This window comes from Zea mays, chromosome 3, assembly GCF_902167145.1.
Source record: "Zea mays cultivar B73 chromosome 3, Zm-B73-REFERENCE-NAM-5.0, whole genome shotgun sequence".
NCBI classification, from domain to species: domain Eukaryota; kingdom Viridiplantae; phylum Streptophyta; class Magnoliopsida; order Poales; family Poaceae; genus Zea; species Zea mays.
In genome coordinates this window covers 170,805,396-170,831,176 of record NC_050098.1, presented here as the reverse complement: position 1 = coordinate 170,831,176, position 25,781 = coordinate 170,805,396, and the positions used below count along the sequence as shown (strand labels likewise).

The 25,781-nt window shown below is 48.1% G+C and overlaps 1 protein-coding gene across 1 annotated transcript; it reads left to right on the top strand.

Moving 5' to 3' along the window:
• Window positions 1–13,639: 13,639 nt before the first annotated feature.
• LOC103652347 (GRAS family protein RAD1) lies at window positions 13,640–15,789 on the top strand. Its single transcript, XM_008677953.3, has one exon. The coding sequence runs from the start codon at window positions 13,804–13,806 to the stop codon at window positions 15,451–15,453; it is 1,650 nt and encodes a 549-aa protein (XP_008676175.2). The 5' UTR covers window positions 13,640–13,803; the 3' UTR covers window positions 15,454–15,789.
• Window positions 15,790–25,781: the final 9,992 nt, after the last annotated feature.

Below are 25,781 nucleotides of genomic sequence, written 5' to 3'. Positions count from 1 at the left end.
AAATTTCATACATACCTATTTTAAAATATTAAGTTCATTCTAACAACTCATGTACCCATTTTTATCCTAGTTTCAAGAATAACATCTGTGTAGTTTCGATGTTTCATGAATTTATCTTTTAGATAATCCTTGGTAACGATAGATATGAATATCTTAGATGTTTTTTATGGTAATACTTTATATAATCCTTCGTAATTTTAGAGATGAGTAGTTTAGATGTAAAATTTAGAAGACAACTGTAGCTTTTACCTTTCATGATACAAATGATAATTTAGATACAAATTTAGGGTTACTTCACCTGTCTTTGAGAATGGGAGAGCTATGTAATTTAGAAGCAAATTAGATTGAACATCATTATTACTAATGATAATTAGACTATACTGAATTGATATGATATTTTTGTTTTGAAAGAATTTCCAAAATTTCTCTCTATTTTTTGGTAACACATTTATCTCTTGGAGGATTATCGACGAAGAATTTGTATTAAGCACCTGAGCTCCCCCGCTTCGCTCCGGCTCTTGGCCATTTCGGCCCCAGCATCCACCAACAAGTACTCTGTCGCCGTTTGCGGCGACGAAGCCTAGATCCCGTTGGAATCGGACCGTCGATACATGGCATGTTCGTCGGGCTGTCCGCACACAAGGCACGCTCACCCAGGCCGTCGGGCCGCGACACACGTGCCCGCACACATAGCAGTGGGGTATATGTCTCTTGGGCCACCCCGAAAAGCTAGCCCATTAGGGGTTTCTAACCTCAACCATATAAACCATACTTGCCTACCCACAACTCACAATGTGGGACTATTCTCAACAATCTTTACCTCACACATTATGAGCCGAGATCTGTCCGATAATTAACGGGCCAACCTGGCTTTGGCACCAATTGTTGGAAGCGACCGTCGACACATGGCGTGTCCGTTGGGCTGTCTGCACACCGTCGCGGCCACCCAGGCCGTCAGGCCGCGAGCCCGCGACACACGCGCCCGCACGCATAACAGCGGGTTTTATGTCTCTTGGGCCAACACCCTGAAAGGGAAATGTGCCCTTGGGTCATTTCTAAGTATTTTGGTGATTTAGTGTCCAACACAAGTGCCTAAGTGTTAAATGGTGGACAAAGTACAAATCAAGTATAAAGGTATGTTTCTCAGACTTAGTACATTGTTTTAGAGACTAATGTATTGTGTCTAAGTGCTGGAAACAGGAAAAATCAAGTTGGAATTAAAGATGGCTTTGTTCAGCCGAAGGCAGCTCTGTCTGGGTGCACCGGACAGTGTTCGGTGCGCCAGGCTCACTGAGGCGAACTTGTTGTTCTCGGGAAGTGATTAACTGCGTACGGCTATAATTCACCGGACTGTCCGGTGTGCACCGGACTGTCCGGTGAGCCAACGGTCGGCCGCGCGATCCGCGCGAGACACGTGACCGAGCCACCGGTCGGAAGGGGGCACCGGACTGTCCGGTGTGCACCGGACAGTGTCCGGTGCGCCAACGGCTCGGAATCTGCAACGGTCGGCTTCGCCAAATAAGGAAGGAGATCCGCACCGGACAGTGTCCGGTGGTGCACCGGACTGTCCGGTGCGCCAGGCGACAGAAGGCAAGAATTGCCTTCCTGGAATGCACTCAACGGCTCCTAGCTGCCTTGGGGCTATAAAAGGGACCCCTAGGCGCATGGAGGAGTACACCAAGCATTCTCTAAGCATTCCTAAGCACCAAGACTTCGATTCCGCGCATTTGATTCTTTGCGATAGCAATTAGAGCTCCATTTGAGTTGTGAACTCGCTGAGTTGTGTTGTGAGCTCTTGTTGCGACTTGTGTGCGTGTTGGTACTGTGATTTCGTGTCTTGTGTGCGTTGCTCATCCCTCCCTTACTCTGTGCTTCTTTGTGAACATCAAAGTGTAAGGGCGAGAGACTCCAAGTTGTGGAGATTCCTCGCAAGCGGGATATAGAAAAGCAAAGCAAAACACTGTGGTATTCAAGTGGGTCTTTGGACCGCTTGAGAGGGGTTGATTGCAACCCTCGTTCGTTGGGACGCCACAACGTGGAGTAGGCAAGTGTTGAACTTGGCCGAACCACGGGATAAACCACTGTGCCATCTCTGTGTTGATCTATTTGTGGTTTTCGTGTTGTGCAAGCTCTCCTCTCTAGCCACTTGGCTTAACTGTGCTAACTCTAATCAAGTTTTGTGGATTAAGTTTTAAGTTTTCACAGGATCACCTATTCACCCCCCCTCTAGGTGCTCTCAATTGGTATCAAAGCCATTCTCTTCAAGAAAGGGACTAATCGCCCGAAGAGATGGATCTTAAGGGCAAGGGGATTGTGATCAATGATAAGGAGTCCTTCGTCAACGAGCCTAATGATAACAAGCCTACCGACTCAGGCTCGGGCAACAAACGAAAAGATGGGATGAAGAAGAAGACAAGGCGCATCAAGGAGATCGTCTACTACGACGACAGCGACGAGTCCTCTTCTTCCCAAAAGGATGACGACAACAATTACGAGAAAAAGAAGACGGTTAACTCAAACTTCTCTTTCGATTATTCTCGTATTCCACATAGTTCAAATGCACATTTGCTTTCCATTCCACTTGGTAAACCTCCTCATTTTGATGGAGAGGACTACGGATTTTAGAGTCACAAAATGCGTAGTCACCTGTTCTCTCTCCATCCTAGTATATGGGAGATAGTAGAGAGTGGAATGAAATTTGATAGCTCGGATAGTCCTTTATTTATAAACAAACAGATTCATAAAAATGCACAAGCTACTACTGTGTTGTTAGCCTCATTGTGCAGAGACGAGTACCATAAGGTGAGCGGCTTGGACAATGCCAAGCAGATCTGGGACACCCTCAAGATCTCACATGAGGGGAACAACGTCACCATGCTCACCAAAATGGAGTTGGTGTAAGGCGAACTCGGGAGATTCACGATGATTAGAGGGGAGGAGCCAACACAGACGTACAACAGGCTCAAGACCCTCGTCAACAAGATAAGGAGCTACGAAAGCACGCGATGGACGGACCACGACGTTGTCCACCTAATGCTAAGGTCCTTTACCGTCATTGATCCACATCTTGTGAACAACATTCGTGAGAATCCTAGGTACACGAAGATGACGCCCCAGGAGATCCTTGGAAAGTTCGTAAGCGGGCGGATGATGATCAAGGAGGCTAGATACGTCGACGATGCATTGAATGGCCCAATCCAAGAACCTCAAACTATTGCTCTCAAGGCAACAAGGAGCAAGGAGGCGCTACCTAGCAAGGTGGCGCAAGTTGAGGCGGCCGGGCTTAATGATGAAGAGATGGCCCTCATCATCAAGCGATTCAAGACGGCGCTAAAGGGTCACAAGGAGCACCCCAACAAGAACAAGACGAAGGGGAAGCGCTCCTGCTTCAAATGTGGTAAGATTGGTCATTTTATCGCTAATTGTCCCGATAATGATAGTGACCAGGAAAAGAAGAGTGGAAAGTGGGAAAAGAAGAAGACCTACAAGAAGGCGAAGGGCGAGGCACATCTTGGAAAGGAGTGGGATTCGGATTGCTCCTCGTCCGACTCCGACAACGAAGGACTTGCCGTCACCGCCTTCAACAAGTCATCCCTCTTCCCCAACGAGCATCACACATGCCTTATGGCAAAGGAGAAGAAGGTATGTACCCGAAACAATACTAGTACTTATGCTTCTTTAAGTGAGGATGAGTCTAGTGATGATGATGAAATAGATTATTCATGTTTATTCAAGGGCCTAGATAGAACCAAGGTTGATAAAATTAATGAATTAATTGATGCCTTGAATGATAAGAATAGGTTATTAGAAAAGCAATAGGATCTTTTGTATGAAGAGCATGATAAATTTGTTAGTGCCCAAAATTCTCTTGCTCTAGAAGTTAAAAGGAATGAAATGCTTTCTTGTGAACTATCTACTTGTCATGAAACCATTTCTACTTTAAAAGGTGTTAATGATGATTTAAATGCTAAACTAGAAGTAGCAAATAAATCTAACTCTTGTGTAGACCATGTTATGATTTGCAATAGGTGCAAAGATTTTAATGTTGATGCTTGTAGTGAACATCTAGCTTGCATTTCTAAATTAAATGATGAAGTGGCTAGTCTTAATGCCCAACTTAAGACTAGCAAGAGTGAATTTGACAAGCTAAAATTTGCAAGGGATGCCTACACGATTGGTAGACACCCCTCAATTAAGGATGGTCTTGGCTTCAAGAGGGAAGTCAAGAACTTAACAAGCCATAAGGCTTCCATCTCCGCCAAGGAGAAAGGGAAGGCCCCTATGGCTAGTAGTGCTCAAAAGAACCATGCCTTCATTTATCATGATAGGAGACATTCTAGAAATGTTTATAGAAGTTATGATGCTTTTGATTCTCATGCTATGGTTACTTCTAGTTCTTCTATTATGCATGATAGAAATTTAGCTAGGGGAAATGCTATTAATCACATGCCTAGAAGAAATGTTGTTCATGTGCGTGCCTAGGAAAACAAATAGTGAACCTTCTACAATTTATCATGCTTTAAATGCTTCCTTTGCTATTTGTAGAAAGGATAAGAAGGTAGTTGCTAGAAAATTAGGGGCAAAATGCAAGGGAGATAAAACTTGCATTTGGGTCCCTAAAGCTATTTGTACTAACCTTGTAGGACCCAACATGAGTTGGGTACCTAAGACCCAAGCCTAAATTGCCTTGCAGGTTTATGCATCCGGGGGCTCAAGCTGGATTATCGACAGCGGATGCACAAACCACATGACGGAGGAAAAGAGGATGTTCTCTTCCTACGTCAAGAACAAGGATCCCCAAGATTCAATCATATTCGGTGATGGGAACCAAGGTAAGGTTAAAGGCTTAGGCAAGATTGCAATCTCAAATGAGCACTCTATTTCTAATGTATTCTTAGTTGAGTCGCTTGGATATAATTTGTTATCCGTAAGTCAATTATGTAATATGGGATATAATTGTTTATTCACAAATGTAGATGTGTCTGTCTTTAGAAGAAGTGATGGTTCACTAGCTTTTAAGGGTGTATTAGACGACAAACTCTATTTAGTTGATTTTGCAAAAGAGGAGGCCGGTCTAGATGCATGCTTAATTGCTAAGACTAGCATGGGCTGGCTGTGGCATCGCCGCTTAGCACATGTGGGGATGAAGAACCTTCACAAGCTTCTAAAGGGAGAACACGTGATAGGTCTAACAAATGTTACTTTCGAAAAAGATAGACCTTGTGCAGCGTGTCAAGCAGGAAAACAAGTGGGAAGCTCTCATCATGCCAAAAATGTGATGACAACATCAAGACCCCTGGAGTTACTTCATATGGACCTCTTCGGACCCGTCGCCTATCTAAGCATAGGAGGAAGTAAGTATGGTCTTGTTATAGTTGATGATTTTTCCCGCTTCACTTGGGTATTCTTTTTGCAGGATAAATCTAAAACCCAAGGGACCCTCAAGCGCTTCCTGAGGAGAGCTCAAAACGAGTTTGAGCTCAAGGTGAAGAAGATCAGAAGCGACAATGGGTCCGAGTTCAAGAACCTTCAAGTGGAGGAGTATCTTGAGGAGGAAGGAATCAAGCACGAGTTCTCCGCTCCCTACACACCACAGCAAAATGGTGTGGTAGAGAGGAAGAACAGGACGCTTATAGACATGGCGAGGACGATGCTTGGAGAGTTCAAGACCCCCGAGCGCTTTTGGTCGGAAGCCGTGAACACGGCTTGCCACGCCATCAACCGGGTCTACCTTCATCGCCTCCTCAAGAAGACTTCGTATGAGCTACTAACCGGTAACAAACCCAATGTTTCGTATTTCCGAGTTTTTGGGAGTAAATGCTACATTCTAGTGAAGAAGGGTAGGAATTCCAAATTTGCTCCCAAAGCGGTAGAAGGGTTTTTGTTAGGTTATGACTCAAATACAAAGGCGTATAGGGTCTTCAACAAATCATCGGGTTTGGTTGAAGTTTCTAGCGACGTTGTATTTGATGAGACTAATGGCTCTCCAAGAGAGCAAGTTGTTGATCTTGATGATGTAGATGAAGAAGACGTTCCAACGGCCGCAATGCGCACCATGGCGATTGGAGATGTGAGGCCAATGGAACAAAAGGAGCAAGATCAACCTTCTTCCTCAACAATGGTGCATTCTCCAACTCAAGAAGATGAACAGGTTCATCAAGAGGAGGCGTGTGATCAAGGGGGAGCACAAGATGATCAATTAATGGAGGAAGAAGCACAACCGGCACCTCCAACTCAAGTCCGAGCGATGATTCAAAGGGATCATCCCGTCGACCAAATTTTGGGTGACATTAGCAAGGGAGTAACTACTCGATCTCGATTAGTTAATTTTTGTGAGCATTACTCCTTTGTCTCTTCTATTGAGCCTTTCAGGGTAGAGGAGGCCTTGCTAGATCCGGACTGGGTGTTGGCCATGCAAGAGGAGCTCAATAACTTCAAGAGAAATGAAGTTTGGACACTGGTGCCTCGTCCCAAGCAAAATGTTGTGGGAACCAAGTGGGTGTTTCGCAACAAACAAGACGAGCACGGGGTGGTGACAAGGAACAAGGCTAGACTTGTGGCAAAAGGTTATGCCCAAGTCGCAGGTTTGGACTTTGAGGAGACTTTTGCTCCTGTGGCTAGTCTAGAGTCCATTCGCATTTTGCTAGCATATGCCGCTCACCATTCTTTCAGGTTGTTCCAAATGGATGTGAAGAGCGCTTTCCTCAACGGGCCAATCAAGGAGGAGGTGTACGTGGAGCAACCCCCTGGCTTCGAGGATGAACGGTACCCCGACCATGTGTGTAAGCTCTCTAAGGCGCTCTATGGACTTAAGCAACCCCCAAGAGCATGGTATGAATGCCTTAGAGACTTTTTAATTGCTAATGCTTTCAAGGTTGGGAAAGCCGATCCAACTCTTTTTACTAAGACATGTGATGGTGATCTTTTTGTGTGCCAAATTTATGTCGATGACATAATATTTGGTTCTACTAACCAAAAGTCTTGTGAAGAGTTTAGCAGGGTGATGACTCAAAAGTTCGAGATGTCGATGATGGGCGAGTTAAGCTATTTTCTTGGGTTCCAAGTGAGGCAACTCAAGGATGGGACCTTCATCTCCCAAACGAAGTACACGCAAGACTTAATCAAGTGGTTTGGGATGAAGGACACCAAGCCCGCAAAGACTCCAATGGGAACCGACGGACACACTGACCTCAACAAAGGAGGTAAGTCCGTTGATCAAAAAGCATACCGGTCTATGATAGGGTCTTTACTTTATTTATGTGCTAGTAGACCGGATATTATGCTTAGTGTTTGCATGTGTGCTAGATTTCAATCTGATCCAAGGGAGTGTCACTTAGTGGCTGTGAAGCGAATTCTTAGATATTTAGTCGCTACGCCTTGCTTCGGGATCTGGTATCCAAAGGGGTCTACCTTTCACTTGATTGGATATTCAGACTCCGACTATGCTGGATGTAAGGTCGATAGGAAAAGTATATTGGGGACGTGCCAATTCTTAGGAAGGTCCCTGGCGTCATGGAGTTCAAAGAAACAAACTTCCGTTGCCCTATCCACCGCTGAGGCCGAGTACGTTGCCGCAGGACAGTGTTGCGCGCAACTACTTTGGATGAGGCAAACCCTCAGGGACTTTGGCTACAATTTGAGCAAAGTCCCACTCCTATGTGATAATGAGAGTGCTATCTGCATGGCGGATAATCCTGTTGAACACAGCCGCACAAAGCACATAGACATCCAGCATCACTTTTTGAGAGACCACCAGCAAAAGGGAGATATCGAAGTGTTTCATGTTAGCTCCGAGAACCAGCTAGCCGATATCTTTACCAAGCCTTTAGATGAGCAGACCTTTTGCAAGTTGCGTAGTGAGCTAAATGTCTTAGATTCGCGGAACTTGGATTGATTTATAGCATACATGTGTTTTATGCCTTGATCATGTTCCTTAAGCATTTTGTTGGTTATTTATGGTGCTCAAGTTGTACAAGCACTCCCCGGACCTTACAAGTTCATTTGCAAGTGATGCACAAATTTAGGAGGAAATGTGCTACAACTTGACCCTTTGAGACTAACTGTGTACTTGAGTTTGCTTAATTTAGTCTCAAAGGAGGTTTGAAAGGGAAAAGGTGGACTTGGACCATGCAAGACTTCCACTGCACTCCGATGAAAGAGTAACTTATTCCAAGTTCATCTTTGTACTCTTATTGCCTTTTTACTCTTAGTTGAAGATTTTGGTGAGGCAATGGGGTTAAAGGGCCAAAATTGATCCCGTTTTGGTGCTTGATGCCAAAGGGGGAGAAAATAAGGCCAAAGCAAGAAATGGATCAGCTACCACTTGAGAATTTTGAAAAAGTAGAGTTAGAGTTTTTGTTTGTCAAAATTCTCTTGTTTGCGTTTTTGTTTGTCAAAATACTCTTGTTTGCCTCTTATTGTCAAAAGTTGGTCTCTTGTGGGGAGAATGCTTAATTATGGGAAAAGGGGGAGTTTTTGAACTCTTTGATCAATTTCTCTGGAAATATCTCTCTTTATGTTTCAACAAGTGTGTTTGACTTAGAGATAGGAAATTGAGTATGATTTGCAAAAACAAACCAAGTGGTGGCAAAGAATGATCCATATATGTCAAATTTGAATCAAAACAATTTTGAGTTCTTATTTGAATTGATTTTGCACTTGTTCTACTTGCTTTATGTTGTGTTGGCATAAATCACCAAAAAGGGGGAGATTGAAAGGGAAATGTGCCCTTGGGCCATTTCTAAGTATTTTGGTGATTTAGTGTCCAACACAAGTGCCTAAGTGTTAAATGGTGGACAAAGTACAAATCAAGTATAAAGGTATGTTTCTCAGACTTAGTACATTGTTTTAGAGACTAATGTATTGTGTCTAAGTGCTGGAAACAGGAAAAATCAAGTTGGAATTAAAGATGGCTTTGTTCAGCCGAAGGCAGCTCTGTCTGGGTGCACCGGACAGTGTCCGGTGCGCCAGGCTCACTGAGGCGAACTTGCTGTTCTCGGGAAGTGATTAACTGCGTACGGCTATAATTCACCGGACTGTCCGGTGTGCACCGGACTGTCCGGTGAGCCAACGGTCGGCCGCGCGATCCGCGCGAGACACGTGGCCGAGCCACCGGTCGGAAGGGGGCACCGGACTGTCCGGTGTGCACCGGACAGTGTCCGGTGCGCCAACGGCTCGGAATCTGCAACGGTCGGCTTCGCCAAATAAGGAAGGAGATCCGCACCGGACAGTGTCCGGTGGTGCACCGGACTGTCCGGTGCGCCAGACGACAGAAGGCAAGAATTGCCTTCCTGGAATGCACTCAACGGCTCCTAGCTGCCTTGGGGCTATAAAAGGGACCCCTAGGCGCATGGAGGAGTACACCAAGCATTCTCTAAGCATTCCTAAGCACCAAGACTTCGATTCCGCGCATTTGATTCTTTGCGATAGCAATTAGAGCTCCATTTGAGTTGTGAACTCGCTGAGTTGTGTTGTGAGCTCTTGTTGCGACTTGTGTGCGTGTTGGTACTGTGATCTCGTGTCTTGTGTGCGTTGCTCATCCCTCCCTTACTCCGTGCTTCTTTGTGAACATCAAAGTGTAAGGGCGAGAGACTCCAAGTTGTGGAGATTCCTCGCAAGCGGGATATAGAAAAGCAAAGCAAAACACTGTGGTATTCAAGTGGGTCTTTGGGCCGTTTGAGAGGGGTTGATTGCAACCCTCGTCCGTTGGGACGCCACAACGTGGAGTAGGCAAGTGTTGAACTTGGCCGAACCACGGGATAAACCATTGTGCCATCTCTGTGTTGATCTATTTGTGGTTTTCGTGTTGTGCAAGCTCTCCTCTCTAGCCACTTGGCTTAGCTGTGCTAACTCTAATCAAGTTTTGTGGATTAAGTTTTAAGTTTTCACAGGATCACCTATTCACCCCCCCCTCTAGGTGCTCTCACACCCCTAAAAAAATCTAGCCCATTAGGGGTTTCTACCCTCAACCATATAACACATGCTTTCCCACCCACAACTCATAATGTGGGACTATTCTCAACAGATCCATCACCCTTGTCCCAACTCTTTCCCTCCTGCCATGGATGAACGCCTATGGGGAAGGATCTTCGTGCTCCATCTCTGCTTTCTTTGGCTATTGTTGCTTCTACATTCATTGCTAGCGTTGCTCTAGGCGGGGTTCGGCATGACCTTTCACCTTTGCCGCCCCGGTTGTTGGGTCTCCCTCTAACCCTATGTGGGAGATGTTGTCCTTCACCAATTACGAGTCACCGTGCAGGTAGTCGCTGACAAACGCAAGGAGGTGGCCTGCGCTCCTGAATGCCATCGCAAGCGCCATGTAGCATCTTCTATAGGACCGATTTCATGGTTGATGCTTGGTGTGCCAACATGTCTCCTTAGCCAGTGTTGGGCACTTGTTTTGATTACTTCGAGTATAAAAAACAAGGCAACACAATGAGATCGAGGTTTACCTTCATCTTTAGATGTGCATAGTTATAGATCTCTTTGAGTACCCTATCCGTTCGGTGCATCATCAAACATGATGGGTGAGTATACTAGTTCCAAGCTAGCCTACAATATTTGCATGTCTTATCTGATGCACGATATCCAACGCACACCAAACATGTCGACGCACGATGCCTACTCTTTGTGTAACAATAGATACTCCTATCTGGTGCCATGTATCCGGTACATACTGGACATGTCTAGTGTAGGTAACCATCAACTTGTCTATTTCAAACACTCTTTGAGTTGAATTTGATCTCAAATTTATCTTGGGCCTCCATTAAACTACATATAACTAGATTTCATAAGTGTGCATCACCACTCGTTACTAGACTTACCTAGGTTAAGTTACTCATCCATGCCCCCTTTTGGTCAAAGAAAAAAAATACCATATCAATAATCTTTGTGTCCACCAACTTGACGTTTAGAGCTGCCCGATAATTAACATTCTCGCTCATTCTTTAGAAACCAAAATTTAATCCCAATAATACGTCCAATAAATCACCATTATCAGACATAACTTGTTTTTATCTTTTTTAAAACACATGTTACTCACAATAATCTAGTGTTTTTATTGATCATCGAGACCTAACTAAAGGACTAGATGCTTTTATAGTAGCAACAAAATATGTTAATCTAACATAAGAGAAGACCTAAGGGTTAGATTAGTACTAGTAGGCATAGAGGAGCCGAACACTCATGATCCTTGGCATCACATTCAAACATAGTACATGATTTCTTTTCTCACAAAGCCTCGAAGGATACTAACAATGCGTTGGCCAAAGTGGAATTTTGGCATATTCTATTCACATGGGTCGAACAGGAAAAACAGGAGATGACAACAGCGGCCAATGACCAATTCTCGTACCCCTTGAATCCGTTAGGAGCTGTAACGGTACGGCTCGCTAAGAGCAAGTTTAATAATATAGATAATCGTTAGTTTAAGAATGTTTATAGCCTATCTTTCAGCTCATTCGTACAGTGATTAGCTGCTCAATTTTAACGCATGATCCATATGTCTCTCACGAAATTTTTTTATTCTCATGTCTAACCTGACTGTAAGTTTAAAACCCGTTTCTTCTCTCTTCTCTTCTCAACATGTAGCTAGCTTACAACTGATTATTATGCTTGCTCTATAGCAAACAATAAATTTTATTAATACAAATAAAACACAAGGTCACAAGCCTAATATGCCTATTGCCTAATGACAACATACAGATTTACAGCAGCAATTTCGTTCTCTAGTCTATATGAAAATGGACACGGTTTTGTTGGCTCGTGTGACTGAATCCGCTAGCCACACTGGCATTGTCGCATTGACAGGTCGTTGGACCGAGTAGGATGCTTTCAACTACTCTGCTCCGTACTTGGGAGGGATTTTATTATTACTGTTTATTAGGGGCAGTTTTTCCTTTATCCTGTTATAGGGAAGGTACAAAACTATCTTTGATAAGTTCGGTAAATGTACCAAAATTTTGTACCTAGCTATATGTAGTGCTGAGTGTCAAAAAAGTCGAGTCTGTTAAGTTTTTACTCGGCCACCTGAGTGTTATAAAGAAGTATATAAATGCATTTTATATAAATAGCCAAACTTCATTGTGAGCAACACTCACAAGTAACACAATCCACGAACACAAGTGTACGATATTATCTTCTCACGAGGATTATTGGAACATGCATAAACTAAGGGTTAAGATAGGTGAGGTAGAGTATTTTGAATGGATAACTAGATCTAAGGCCTGTTCCAATCTCGCGAGATAAACTTTAGCAGCTTATTTTTAGCTACTTTTAGCCATTTATAATCTAAACATGAGAGCTAATGGTGATAATTTAAGCTAAACTTTAGCACTTCAATTCATATAGCTAAAGTTTAGCAGGAAGCTAAAGTTTAGCCCGTGAGATTGAAACGGGGCCCTAGCTTGTCCCAGAGAGGGGGTATATATCGTGTGAGACGAGAGGGTGAGATGGTGAGAATCCAACGTGTTTCACGGCGGCAACTATCACAGGCTCTCCCGCGCACGTACGCATCGTGCCCAGCTGCTCGGCACATGGAACGACTGGAGCCCCCCCCCAACACTGCATATCATAGCTGACGGAAATGCTAGGTCACCTGCTGTCAATAAACGGCCGCCAGCTCCTGCGCGCCCGCATCGTCGATGATCGCACGTCTTCCAGCTTCTTCTTCTTCTTCCCGGCGTCCTCGGTGTGGTCGGCCGCGATCGGTGGAGACGAGCCAAGATGGCGTCGCTGCTGACGTTTTTTGTCGAGGGGTCCAATATAGTTTTGGCCACACTAGTATTTTTCTGCGACGATGAAGCGAGCGAGCTAGGCGAAGCAAATTAAACCAATTGCACGTGTTTGGTGGCCACTGCATCTGCATCCGCCCGCCCTCGGTGTGCGAACGAAACAATCTTGCGGACGTACGTCTCTGATTATATACGTGCAGCTGGACACCAACATTTTTTCGAGGCGACGAGGTCGACCTTCCCATGCGTGCCAGTAGTATATCGATCACCCGGCGGCCGTTTCTTCCAGGAAAGAAAATAGTGACGATCGAACGTCAGCACTGGTCGTCGTACGGACCCAAGTATTATGTGAGCTAGCGGCAAGAACTTCGATCCTAACGATGCGACTAATTCATGTGTCCCCCCCCCCCCCCCCCCCCCCCCCTGTAACCTTCGCTAGCACTGCGCTCCGCTTAGTAGTGCTACTAATTGTAATAGGATTCCACGAATAATTTACACACACTACTGCTGCCGCAACGCAAACCAACAGCTAGCAGCTTCAGCTTCGTTCGAGCCATCTGTTTTACAGCTTTCTCTGCGCCCAACCGGAAGCGGGCTAAAAACGCCTCGCCTTGCTACACATTCCGTGCCACGGACGCGATCCTCCTTACGTAACTATCTCGTGGTATCCATCGCCGCAACAATCTGGACAGTGATAATTTAGATAACTATTTTTTTTTACACTTGGATCTGTGTGCGCGATTTTGTTATTCCATCCAAACTAACTTAGACGCCGCCAGATGATTATGCATTTTTTTGCGCCATGTTTCAGAATAAAATTTTCTTTGCAGAGATCGAATACCAAGTCTTTCAGCACTTTAAAAAAAATGAAAGGAGACAGGCAAACCTTAGTTGTGTTACATATATGTAGTAGCTTTTCTAGCTGTTTAGTAGCAGAAAACAAATAGAAGAATACAGAGAGAGAGAAACCAACTAGTACCCACTATAAATACATGCTGGTTGGTGCAACCCATTTGCCTTCACAAACAAGGCCATAAGCCTAATAACTGAACAAAAGGTCTAAGCCTAACTGATGCCGCCAAGGAGTAAACAAGAACTAGCACACATGGGCACATCTGAGCAACCATGCACGAGCACGCCCAACTCGTTCACCACCACCTCCTCCTCCTATGTCACCTCCCAGCAGATTCATCATCTGCCACAGCACGACTCCGTGGTCTGCACCGAACCGGGGCTGGGCTTCCCCTACTACTATGTCACTGACCGTCAGCAGGACGCAGCGTTCGACGGCGACGAGGTAGAGCTCGGCTTCCAGGCTTCCAAGGCCACCAGGGTCGACTACTACAGCTCGCCTTACCAGCTGTCATGGCCGCTGGCTCGCGCCGCGGCCGCCGAGTCGTCGCGCGTCAGGAAGAAGAGGTTCTGGGACGTTCTCGAGAGCTGCAAGCAGAAGGTCGAGGCCATGGAGGCCATGGAGTCGCCGCTGGTGGCGTTCCAGGAAGCCGAGGACGGGGGCGCCGTAGTAGGGGATGGCGGCGGCGGCGGCGGCGGCCGAGGGAGCGGGGGCGGCGCGGACGGGATGCGGCTCGTGCAGCTGCTGGTCGCGTGCGCCGAGGCCGTGGCGTGCCGCGACCGCGCGCAGGCCGCGGCGCTGCTGCGGGAGCTCCAGGCCGGCGCGCCCGTGCACGGCACGGCGTTCCAGCGCGTCGCGTCCTGCTTCGTGCAGGGCCTGGCGGACCGCCTGGCGCTGGCTCACCCGCCGGCGCTGGGCCCGGCCAGCATGGCGTTCTGCATCCCGCCGTCGTGCGCGGGCCGCGACGGCGGCGCGCGCGCCGAGGCGCTCGCGCTGGCCTACGACCTGTGCCCGTACCTGCGCTTCGCGCACTTCGTGGCCAACGCCTCCATCCTGGAGGCCTTCGAGGGGGAGACCAACGTCCACGTGCTGGACCTGGGCATGACGCTGGGCCTGGACCGCGCCCACCAGTGGCGCGCCCTCCTCGACGGCCTCGCCGCCCGCGCGGGCGCCGCCGCCAGGCCGGCGCGCGTGCGCGTCACCGCCGTCGGCGCCCCTGCGGACGCCATGAGAGCCGTCGGCCGGGAGCTCCTGGCGTACGCGGAGGGGCTCGGGATGTGCCTCGAGTTCAGGGCGGTCGACCGCAGCCTCGAGAGCCTGCACATCGACGACCTCGGGATCGCCGCTGACGAGGCCGTGGCCATCAACAGCGTCCTGGAGCTGCACTGCGTGGTGAAGGAGAGCCGCGGGGCGCTCAACTCCGTGCTCCAGACCATCCGCAAGTTGTCGCCCAAGGCGTTCGTCCTCGTCGAGCAGGACGCCGGCCACAACGGGCCCTTCTTCCTGGGCCGGTTCATGGAGGCGCTCCACTACTACGCGGCCGTGTTCGACGCGCTGGACGCGGCGCTCCCGCGCTACGACGCGCGCCGCGCGCGCGTGGAGCAGTTCCACTTTGGCGCGGAGATCCGGAACGTGGTCGGCTGCGAGGGCGCGGCGCGCGTGGAGCGGCACGAGCGCGCTGACCAGTGGCGCCGCCGCATGAGCCGCGCCGGGTTCCAGTCCATGCCGATCAGGATGGCGGCCAGGGCGCGGGAGTGGCTGGAGGAGAACGCCGGCGGCGGCGGGTACACGGTTGCTGAGGAGAAGGGATGCCTCGTCCTCGGCTGGAAGGGCAAGCCCGTCATTGCCGCCTCCTGCTGGAAGTGCTAGTCTGCTGCGCTCGCCACGTTCCGCTGCGCCGGCAGACGGAGAGGTATACGTATACCACCCAATACCGTGGTTGTCTGGCATGCACGCATATTCATACGGTACTGCCACTATATGCTGGCCATAGATAGCATACACACGGTGGAGGGTAGATGAATAAAGAGCTCAAAGCTTAGAGATGAGCTCGCGCATGCTTCTAGTTGCTCAAGCTGTTATATGTGCTTGAAAACACTTGTATAATAAGGCCCTCACGTAGTGCTTGGTTGAGTTGTTTGACAAATTGTGTAGGTCTGTTAACCAATCTAACAGCATGAGAAGGTTTCGATTTCTTGTTGTATCTTCATCGTTTTTTCCCCTCATGTCCTTTTTTGTCACGGGAAACTAATGTAATGTTCAATAGACGATGAGAAACTGATGTTCTTTATCCATGGAACTCCATCGATAAGCAGAGATACAAGGAAGATCGAGTGTCCTGCACAGGAAGATGACCTGCTTTAGGGCTCGTTCGGTTATCCAGTATTCATTAGGCCTTGTTCGGTTAATCCCGTTACACATGGGTTGGATGAGATTAGAAAAAATTAGTAAGTTTGACTTGCTTAAGATTTAAACCCATCCAATCCCACTCAATCCATATGGATTAAGAGCCAACCAAACAAGCCCTTATATGAAGCGATACCCACCTGGATTGATTGTCTAATTTGTATAATAATTGATCACATGGAACCGTTCTTGATCTCATTCTCATGTAATCGAACAGACCTTTAAGGGACAATCGATAAATTTTCCAGACAGCTCTAGTATGTGCCCTGTGCCCGGGTCCGATCCTTCCCTTGGATCGAACTGAAAGGGGGCTAGAGTTTCGGAGAGACGAGGGAGAGCATGACCCTAGTTTGAATTTGGCGAGATCTATGGAAGTTGAGAGGCTTCATTGTTGAAGATTCCTTCCCTGTCGGACAAGGCCATGTTAGTTTGATCTTAAGCGGTGACCGAGTCTATGTCCAACTTTGCGTCATGACAAGAGATGCAAACGATCACAACTGTGGCATTAGCATTAGCTGAAATAGATTGTGCCCCTGAGAATGCAAAGTTTGTCGTCTTCGCATTGGTAGCTTTGAGACCTCTAATAATACAATCTTAAGTGTATCATATGATCTCGAACGCGTTAAGTGGAAGAGATGAAATAATAAATGTATGATGGTCATAAAGAGCTTTATCATATAGTCTATTTAATATTAATACCATTGCCTAAAGAGTTTGAGACTTTTGTTGTGAATTACAACATGAATTCTAAAAAGTGGATAATTGAGAAGCTTATTGCCATGTGTGTCCAAGAACATGAAAGACTTAAGACTATAAAGAGTGACAATATCAACCTCATAAAGCAATCACCTGAAAAGAAATGATATCCTAAGAATCATTTTAAGCCTTAATTCAAGAATCAGGGTGACCCCAATCAAGGTAAGAAGTTTATGCCTCACCAAGTGTGAACAAAGCTCAAATGGGAATAGGCCATTCGTAAAGCCACATAACAAAGAAGCAAGTTCTAGTTGAGAAAGGCCATTTTCAAAAAGCTCAGCCAATAGAGGTAGATGATGACACTTGCATATGTTGTCATAAAAAGTCACAAAATGAAGGACTATGTTTAGTTTCTCAAGTGGTTGGACAAGAATAATAGGATGAAGTTATATTCATAGATGAATCTTTGTATTTAGATTTGTCAACTAATACTTAGTGAATTGACTCTAGTGCTATTTCATATCACCAATTCTTTATAAAGATCCCCATACGAAGGGGATTGTTCACAAAGGGCAAGTTGCTAATGAACCCGAAGTTGATGTTGAATGCAGTAGAATTTAATGGTGGCTTCATTATCCAATTTATGTTCATTGTAAATTTGATTTCTGTATTGTGTTTAGACAATAAGAATATTCATTGTCATTTTAGGAACAAACCATGCATTTTATGTTCAATAAGATTGATGTTGATCTCGCTATCTGACAAGACAAGCTCTATTTACTTCCTAATTATGATAGATCCATTGGATGTATGTGATGTAAGCGTTAAGCGTAAGCAAAATGATAAGGAATTATCATAAAAATACAGTTCAATCATTTAGGTCATATTTTAAGGGGGTGAACAATTAATAAGAGAAGAATTTATCCATAAATTAGACTTTTAGATTCTAGCTGCTAAATAGATTGCATTAAGAAAAATATGTGAAATAAATTAAGAAAGTTATTAATGAAGTGTGAGAGTTTTACAAATAATTTATATAAACATTCATGGTATTTTTTCTATAAAACAAAAAATGGTTTTGAATCATTCATTATATTTATTGACGATTTCTCATGTTATGGGTATATTTATCTAATTAAAGAATGATCAGAAGCCTTGGGTAAATTGAAGATATTTAAATCTAAAGCTAAAATTAGCATTATTGAAAGATTTAAACAGTAAGATCAGACCATGGTGGTGAATACTACGAGAAGCATACCCCTTATGGCCATGTTTCTAGATTGTTTGTAAAGTTTGAACTGAAAAATGGCATAGTATCCTTGTATTCAATGCTGGGTGACCCTTGGCAAAATAGAGTGGCTCAAAGGAACAATTGTACTTTGATGAATATGGTAAAAAGCATGATAACATACTCCAATTTGCTAACTAGCTTATGGATGGAGCCACTAAAAACTGCCACTTACTTCTTAATCAAGTTCCTAGTAAGTTGGTGCCTAAAAGACCATATGAGTTAAATTCAAGGTTGAAATATTGATTTTAAAATTTATGGTCAAATTTATGTCACAATTATATTACAAATTTTAATATCAAAGTGTGGCAAATCTGCAAACATATGATAAAAGGTGAGGCAAAGGTATAAGGGTATGAATGTATTTTTGTGGGCTGAGTTAACATTGTTAAGTCCTGATAATGTAAAAGGGCAAACTGCTTGTTCATTTCAAAAAAAGGAGGGACATACATGCATTTTTTTTAAAAAACAGTAAATATATAGTTGCATCCACGAGTACGTGCAACCATGCAATTCCCCTTAAGAAAATATGGAGTACAATTACATTTATGTAATTTTTAAGAACATGGGATTCATTTTTCTTGTGTTATATGTGGATGGTATCCTATTATCAAGCGGTGATAAGAATATACTATTAGAAGCTAAGAAGTTTTTGTCCTCACATTTCGATAATAAAGATCTAAAGAGGCATCTTATGTTTTGGGAATTACGATTCACCGGGATAGAGCAAAAAGGGTATTAGGTTTATCATAAAATGCATACATAAATAACATTCTTAAGAAATTCATTGTGCATGCATGTAACCGCACAGTTGTCCCAGTAGTCAAGAGCGATAAATTAGGGAGTGAACAGGCCCCCACAAACCAATATGAGATCGATCAAATAAAATTAATTCCATATGATTTAGATATTGGAAGCATAATGTATGCTCAAATATGTAGTTGCATTGACTTTGTTGTCATAACTAGGATGTTTGGTAGATTTTAGAAGAATCCATGTATAGAACATTACAAAGACATTATGAAAGTCTTATGGTATTTGTAGTATACAAAAGGCCTCATGTTAACATATTGAAACTTGAGTAGCCTTGAGATTGTGGTCTACTCAGATTAGATTATGTGGAATGTGAAGAAGATAGAAAGTCCATATTAGATTACATATTCACACTCGTAGGAGGAGCTATATTGAGGAAAAGCTCAAAACAAACTATCACCACATCATCGACAATGTACGTCGAGTTTGTTGCATGTTATTAGGCAATACAAAAGGTTATGTGGTGTTGGAACTTGCTCTCCTAGGCAAGATGATCCAACGGGGGAGCGAGAGGAATGCAAACGCGGTTCTGACTCGGGAATGGCGATTGCTCTGTTAATCCAGCCTCTCAAGGGCACTGTACGGGGGTATTTATAGGTGCCTGAGTGCCCAACGTCTTGACGTAAGGACGCATGTGCCCTCAGGCACCTGGACTATCCCCGGAATATTCCCATAAGGGAGGGTTATAGACTGTCATTACAGAAAAGCCATTACAAATTGGGCCTGTAATACACTTCTCCATGCGGGGCCTGTTACAATGGGCCGAATCCTACATGGGCCTCCAGGTTGGGTGAGGGCGTGGGACGGGGCGACCTCGTCGTAGGCCTTCGTCTTGCAGTGTAGAGGCCGAAGGGTGGACTCCGCCGGTCGTTCTGCCTCCGTTGGTGCAACGAGATCGACGAAGGCTTGGAGCGAAGGGTAGCGTCTTCACCTTCGCCCCAACATTTGCCCTCCGAGGGACCAGTTCGACTAAGTCATCTGGTGCCGAAGACGTCGCTAGATGGTGGAGACGCTGCCCTCGCTCGAAGTGGTTCCGCGGGGGTTTTTGATGTGACCGTTGACGGACGCAGTACTGTTGGACTGCGGGTTTCCCGAAGCGTCGGGTCTTGTATATAAAAAGGGGGGCGGCGCGGGTCAGGTTCTCTTACATTTCTGCACGCTGCGAAACCCTAGCCTCCTTTTGAAACTGTTCGTCCGCTCGCCTGCCTCCTTGCTCCTGTTCATCGGAGATCTGGCCCGCGTCAAGCAGACCGCGCGCCGCCGCCGACGGTACGTAGCCATGCCGTCTTCTTCCTCGTCTGCTGCAACCACGCCGATGTTCGAGGATACCTTGAGCAATGTGGCAGCGGCGGAGCTACATCCGGGTGATACGATGGAGTTCGGTGTTTCGAGGATTTCCTCGGTCCGCGTGCAGGATATGCAGCAGCTGGGATATTTTGGCAGCGGAGTTGGGCGTGTCCCAGGGGCGGAGGAGGTTCCCGAGCCCGAGGGCAAGTTGATTGTGTTTGAGGCATTTTTCACCACTGGCCTTCGCTTGCCTGCACATCGCTTTGTGGCGGAGGTCCTGCGGAGATTTGAGGTCCAGGTCCACCAGCTGACGCCTAACGCCGTGGTGGCCCTGGCGAAGTATGTCTGGGCGGTGACTTCGTATGGCGGTCAGCCTTCTATGGAAGTCTTCGCCAAACATTACTGTCTGCATTGGCAAAAAAGAAAAATTGGACATAAGATTGCACAGTTTGGATCGTGCACGTTTACGCCGAGGACCGGAAAGACTTAGATGGAAGTCGTGGAGTTGGTTCCCTGTGCCCGCAATAAGTGGGGCAACTGGTGGGATTTCTGGTTTTATGTTTCAGAGGGTGAAGTCGAAGACCATCCAGGGCTCCCCGTGGCCATTATGTGCTCCCATTATTATGTGGCATACCCGCTATTTGAGGTTGCGGAGGATGATGAGGATGAAAGGGCCCTTCGGAGCGTTGCCCGCATGAGTAGCGGGCGCGATTTAGTTGAGGAATTCATCGGGTATGGGGTGTGGCCCTTGGCACATGGATGGGCGTTGGGCGAAGTATGCCCTCGCGAGATGCCCTCCCTAGGTGGGCAGCGAGTGCGAAGTCCAGCCTTCGTGTTGGATCTGCGAGGCCGGGATCCCGCCGCATTCGTGCGTGAAGCGGAAGACAAGGCTGTGCGTATTGTGGGGCGTTATGTGCCTAGGACGGAGGCCCAGCGGAGTTGGGATATCCGCGGATCCAACGCTCGCCTGAATAGGGTCTTTGAGCTGAATCGCCTGCCGTACGGTGGCTTTCCCGGGGAAGACACTGTCAACCGCCGCGGGAAGAGGCCAGTGGCCGTGGCTGAGGAAGACCCTTCGCAGGAGGCTGCCCCAGCCACTAAGAAGAGAAAACTAGGTACTGCAGTGGGGGAACTGGGGGTCTCCGATAGTTTTGCTGTGGAGTTGATGGGGACGTGCGCAGCCCTCGGGGGAAGGATGTCTTCGCCCGAGCTCCGGGAGTCTTCGGCGCGGATGCTGGAGGTTACCTGGGGTCGATGGCCCAAGAATGTTCCGATCCCCCGCGTGGCTGGCAAAGACTTCTTTACGTCTCGCATGGCTCGTGACTTGAAGGTTTTTCCTTACGGGCGGAATATTGCTGCTGTTGTGTCGGCAGTGATGGAGAAGGACCGTCAAGACGCTGTGCAGAAACGCTGGGCGGTCGTCAGGATCGTGGATCCTATGCTCGAGGCGAAGAGGGCGCGGGGGAGCACGAAGGATGCTGCCTCTGGCAGTAGCAAATCGGTGCCGGCTGTGAAACCGGCCGCCCCCGGACACAGCAAGGCGTCGGCGAGTGTAAAGGCTGCCGCCTCTGGCGGGAGCAAGCCACCCCCGGGCGGACCCGCGAAAGGACGAGAGCTGCCCTCGTCGGGGCGACGTGTTGCCGACTTCGGCACGAACATCAGTGTCGAGGATTATTTTGTTGGTAAGTAAGTTGTTTTTTTTGACTCGGTCTTTAACCGGTGACATGGTGCAGGGTCAGGTGAGGGGCAATTGGTTGTTGTCCCGCCTCTGGTGGCAACCACGTCGCCAACGGCGGTGGTTGGGGCGAAGGGTGCTGCGTGGGACCCGTGGGCCACTTTCTGCGCGAGCGGCGAGATTCTGTCAGCCGCTACCGCTAAGGACGTGGCGGGCTCCATGTCCCAGCGACTGAGGGAAGCGTCGCAGCAGCTGTCACAGCAGCTGAAGCAAGTAAGTTGTGTTGGACTTCGATGTTTGTTGTTTTTATGAGGATTCAGATCTCATGGGTTTGTGTCAGGCGGCCAACTTCGCCGACCACGTCGCGTCGGGTGCCTTGACTGCGGACGTGGCTGTCGAGGTCGAGAGTCTCCGGGCGCAGCATGCGGATGCTGTCCGGGAGAAGTCGGCCGCGGAAAGCAAAAACCACAGGCTGGCGGAGAAAGTGGTCGCCATGGAGGCCGAGAAGATGGACCTCCGGCGCCGGCTGGCGGAGGAGAGGAGGGAGGCGAACCAGGCCATCGCTGATGCGCAGGCTGCGCGAGCTGAGGCCAAAGTGGCGTGGGCAGAGAGCAGTCTCGCCAGCCAACGCGCCGAGGAGTTGGAGGCGAGGTTCAACGCCCTGCGCAGCCGCGTGGACAAAGTCGAGGCCTTGACGCGCTCGGAAGTCGAGTGGACGCACGCGTAGTTTGTGGACGTGTACCGCGAGCTGGGTGCGCGGACTGCTGACTTTGAAGTGCCCGACCAAGAAGCAGGCCTTCGCTTCTTTGAATGGTTGCAGGGGGAGCTGCAGGTGCTCCCGACCATTGTGACGGGTTTCATGTCCTTCGCCTCCCTCGTCACCTGCGAGGGGGTCGTGAATGCTTTGTCCCGTGAGGGGTGCAGGCATTACAAGGTCTTCGACCAAGCAGACGAGAACTTTGAACGTGAAATCTTCAAGGTCGAAGACCCTGTGGTGAAGCAGTCAGCGGGGACACTCTTCGATAGGATGTGGGGTCCGCACGACCGAGATGCGGTCAGGGAGCGATCCGACCGGGCGATAGAGCAGGTAAAGGCTGTTTTTTTAGTGGTTCTGTGAGTGTGGGTATGTGTGGTTTTGCTGAATGAGTGTGTTGTTGCTGCAGATGGTGCATGCCGAAGACGTCGAGGACCTTGGTGGTCTGGACGGCGCGCCGCTCGAGGCTGCGAAAGTCAATTCGGTGCCGCCCTCGGATGCCGGTGAAGGCTCCTCGGTGATCCCCGTGCCTACTGCGGCCGGTGAAGACCCTGCATTAGCCCCTGCGCCGACGGGCAAAGACGCCTTGAGGGTGGTGGCCGAGTCGGCAGCCGAAGACCCCACAGCCGCGGCCGGGCCTTCGCAGGTGGCTGAATAGGTGTTGAGGAGTTTGTAAATTTTGTCTGTGTGATACTGAACCTCGGTTGCTGCGCAGGTTCTGGGGTTTGGGCCTGCGCACGCAACCGCTACTTACAATGCTATTTTTGTGGCGGCTTCGATCGTGGCTGCTGATGACGATTCGTTTGGCTCTGTGTCTAAGTGTTTTGAGTCTGATAATTCTGGGAGTTCGATTGCGTGGACGGAGGAGTCTTCAGAGGAGGACTTGGATTATTTCGCAGCGTTGGATGTGGCTGCGACGGAGACTTCTCCGCGTGTGGTGGGTGCTGAGGATCTTTCGGGTGCGAGTACTGGGTGTAGGCGACGAAGGGCGATGGCGAAATGGAGAGTGAGTGAATTGTCGTGAAGTGGTAGGCGTCTTCGTGGTGAGATGGAGAGTGGTCGTCTTCGTGTGGACGGGACTGGTAAACGGGAATTGTTGTCCTCGCCGGCTGGGGCGAGTGTAGGTGAGGGGGAGCTACGAAATCTTTTTGAGGGTGAGGAGTTGAGGATAATGTTGTTCAACTATAGGGAGATGGGTATCATCCCGAAGGTTGAGCCAATGTAATATGTGATGCCCTCGTTGTGTGTATGTAACCATAATTCGTATGATAAGGCTGCGCGCCTTCGTTGATCCGGCCGCGCCCGTAGGCGACTTGTGCACGGAATCTTTTGGGAACGACTTTGATCTTCACGTACTCGTTGTGTTGTTTTGGTCGCGCCCATAAGCGACTTTTGCACAGAGTCCGGCTGCACCCTTAGGCGACTTTTGCACGGAGAGTCTTTTGGAAAAGACTTCGATTTTGCACACTTATTGTGCTAGTCCAGCTGCACCCGTAGGCGACTTTTGCGCGGAGGGTCCGGCTGCACCCTTAGGGGACTTTTGCACGGAGAGTCTTTTGGAAAAGACTTCGATTTTGCGCACTTGTTGTGCTAGTCCGGCTGCACCCTTAGGCGACTTTTGCGTGGAGTGTCTTTGACAAAGACTTTGATTATCGCACTTGTGCTATTTCGGCTGCACCCTTAGGCGACTTTTGCGTGGAGAGTCTTTGACAAAGACTTTGATTATCGCACTTGTGCTGTTCCGGCTGCACCCTTAGGCGACTTTTGCGCGGAGAGTCTTTTGGAAAAGACTTCTATTTTGCGCACTTATTGTGCTAGTCCGGCTACACCCTTAGGCGACTTTTGCGCGGAGTGTCGCACGCAAGGGTAGCCAGCGCTGCCCCTCGCGGTGACTTTGGTGTGGTCGAATGCCGAAGACCGTCAATGCGTTCTTTTTCGACATATTGTGTCTTAGTTTTTGCGAGGGATTTTTGCGGGTATATTACATGGCTTCGCCTCATTAAAAACCTCACCCCTGGGAGGAAAAGACTGCGGGCCGGACAGATAATGTTTGGTGAATTACAAGGGCGTGTTGGCCCTGAGGATTCAAACAAAAAATTTGCGAAGATTATTGATGTTCCAGGAATGCTCCAGGTCCTCGCCAGATTGCGTTGTTAGCCTATACGCGCTGGGGGACGACTTCGTCTTGACGATGAATGGACCCTCCCACTTTGGCTATAGCTTACCCCGTGACTCTGTCCGGGTTGTTCGGACGAGTACGAGGCCCCCTTCGTTGAATTCTCTTGGGATGACTGCGTGGTCGCGCCAGGCCTTCGTTTGAGCTTGGTATTTGTTGAGGGTCTGCAAGGCGAAGACACGGTCTCCGTCGATGAGGTCTTTGGAGGTTGGTTCGTCTACGTCGGGGACGGCTGAAGCGCTTGTCAGTGGTGACCCATGTTTGATTTCCTGCGGGGTCATGGCCTCCGATCCGTATAGCAAGCGAAAGGGAGTGAATCCAGTCGCCCGGCACTCGGTCGTGTTCAACGCCCAGACTGCTTCAGGTAGCAGGTCGGCCCATTTACCCTTCTTGTCGTCAAGAAGCATTTTTTTGATGGCCGTGAAAATCTTGCCGTTGGCGTGCTCCACGACGCTGTTGGATTGTGGGTGATATACTGAGGCGAAGGCAAGCTTGGTGCCAATGGAGAAGCAGAAGTCCTTGAAGTCTTGGCTGTCAAACTGTTTGCCATTGTCAACTGTGAGCTCGGACGGGACTCCGAATCGGCTAATAATGTTTTGCGAGAAGAATTTCTGGGCAGTCTTCGATGTTATCGTGGATACTGCCCTTGCCTCGATCCACTTGGTAAAATACTCGACGGCGATGAAGGTGAACTTGAGGTTCCCTTGGGCCGTGGGTAGTGGCCCGACAATGTCCAGGCCCCAGCGCTGAAGGGGCCACGTGTGGGCGATCAGCTTTGTGAATTGCGAAGGGTTGCCCGGACGGGGGGGGGGGGGGGACTTCTGGCAGGCTTCGCACGACCTCGTGACTCGATTCGCGACGCAGATTATAGCGGGCCAGTAGAAGCCTTGACAGATCACCTTGGCAGCGAGGGCCCTAGGTAGGGCTGGACGAAAAATTCGTAGCTCGTTAACTCGCTCGACTTGACTCGATAGTGGCTCGACTCGACTCGGCTCATTTATAATTTGTAACGAGTTGAGCTTGTATTTCAACTCGTTACAATAACGAGCCAGCTCGAGCTGGCTCGCGAGCTGACTCGCGAGCCAAACGAGTTGGAGTAATT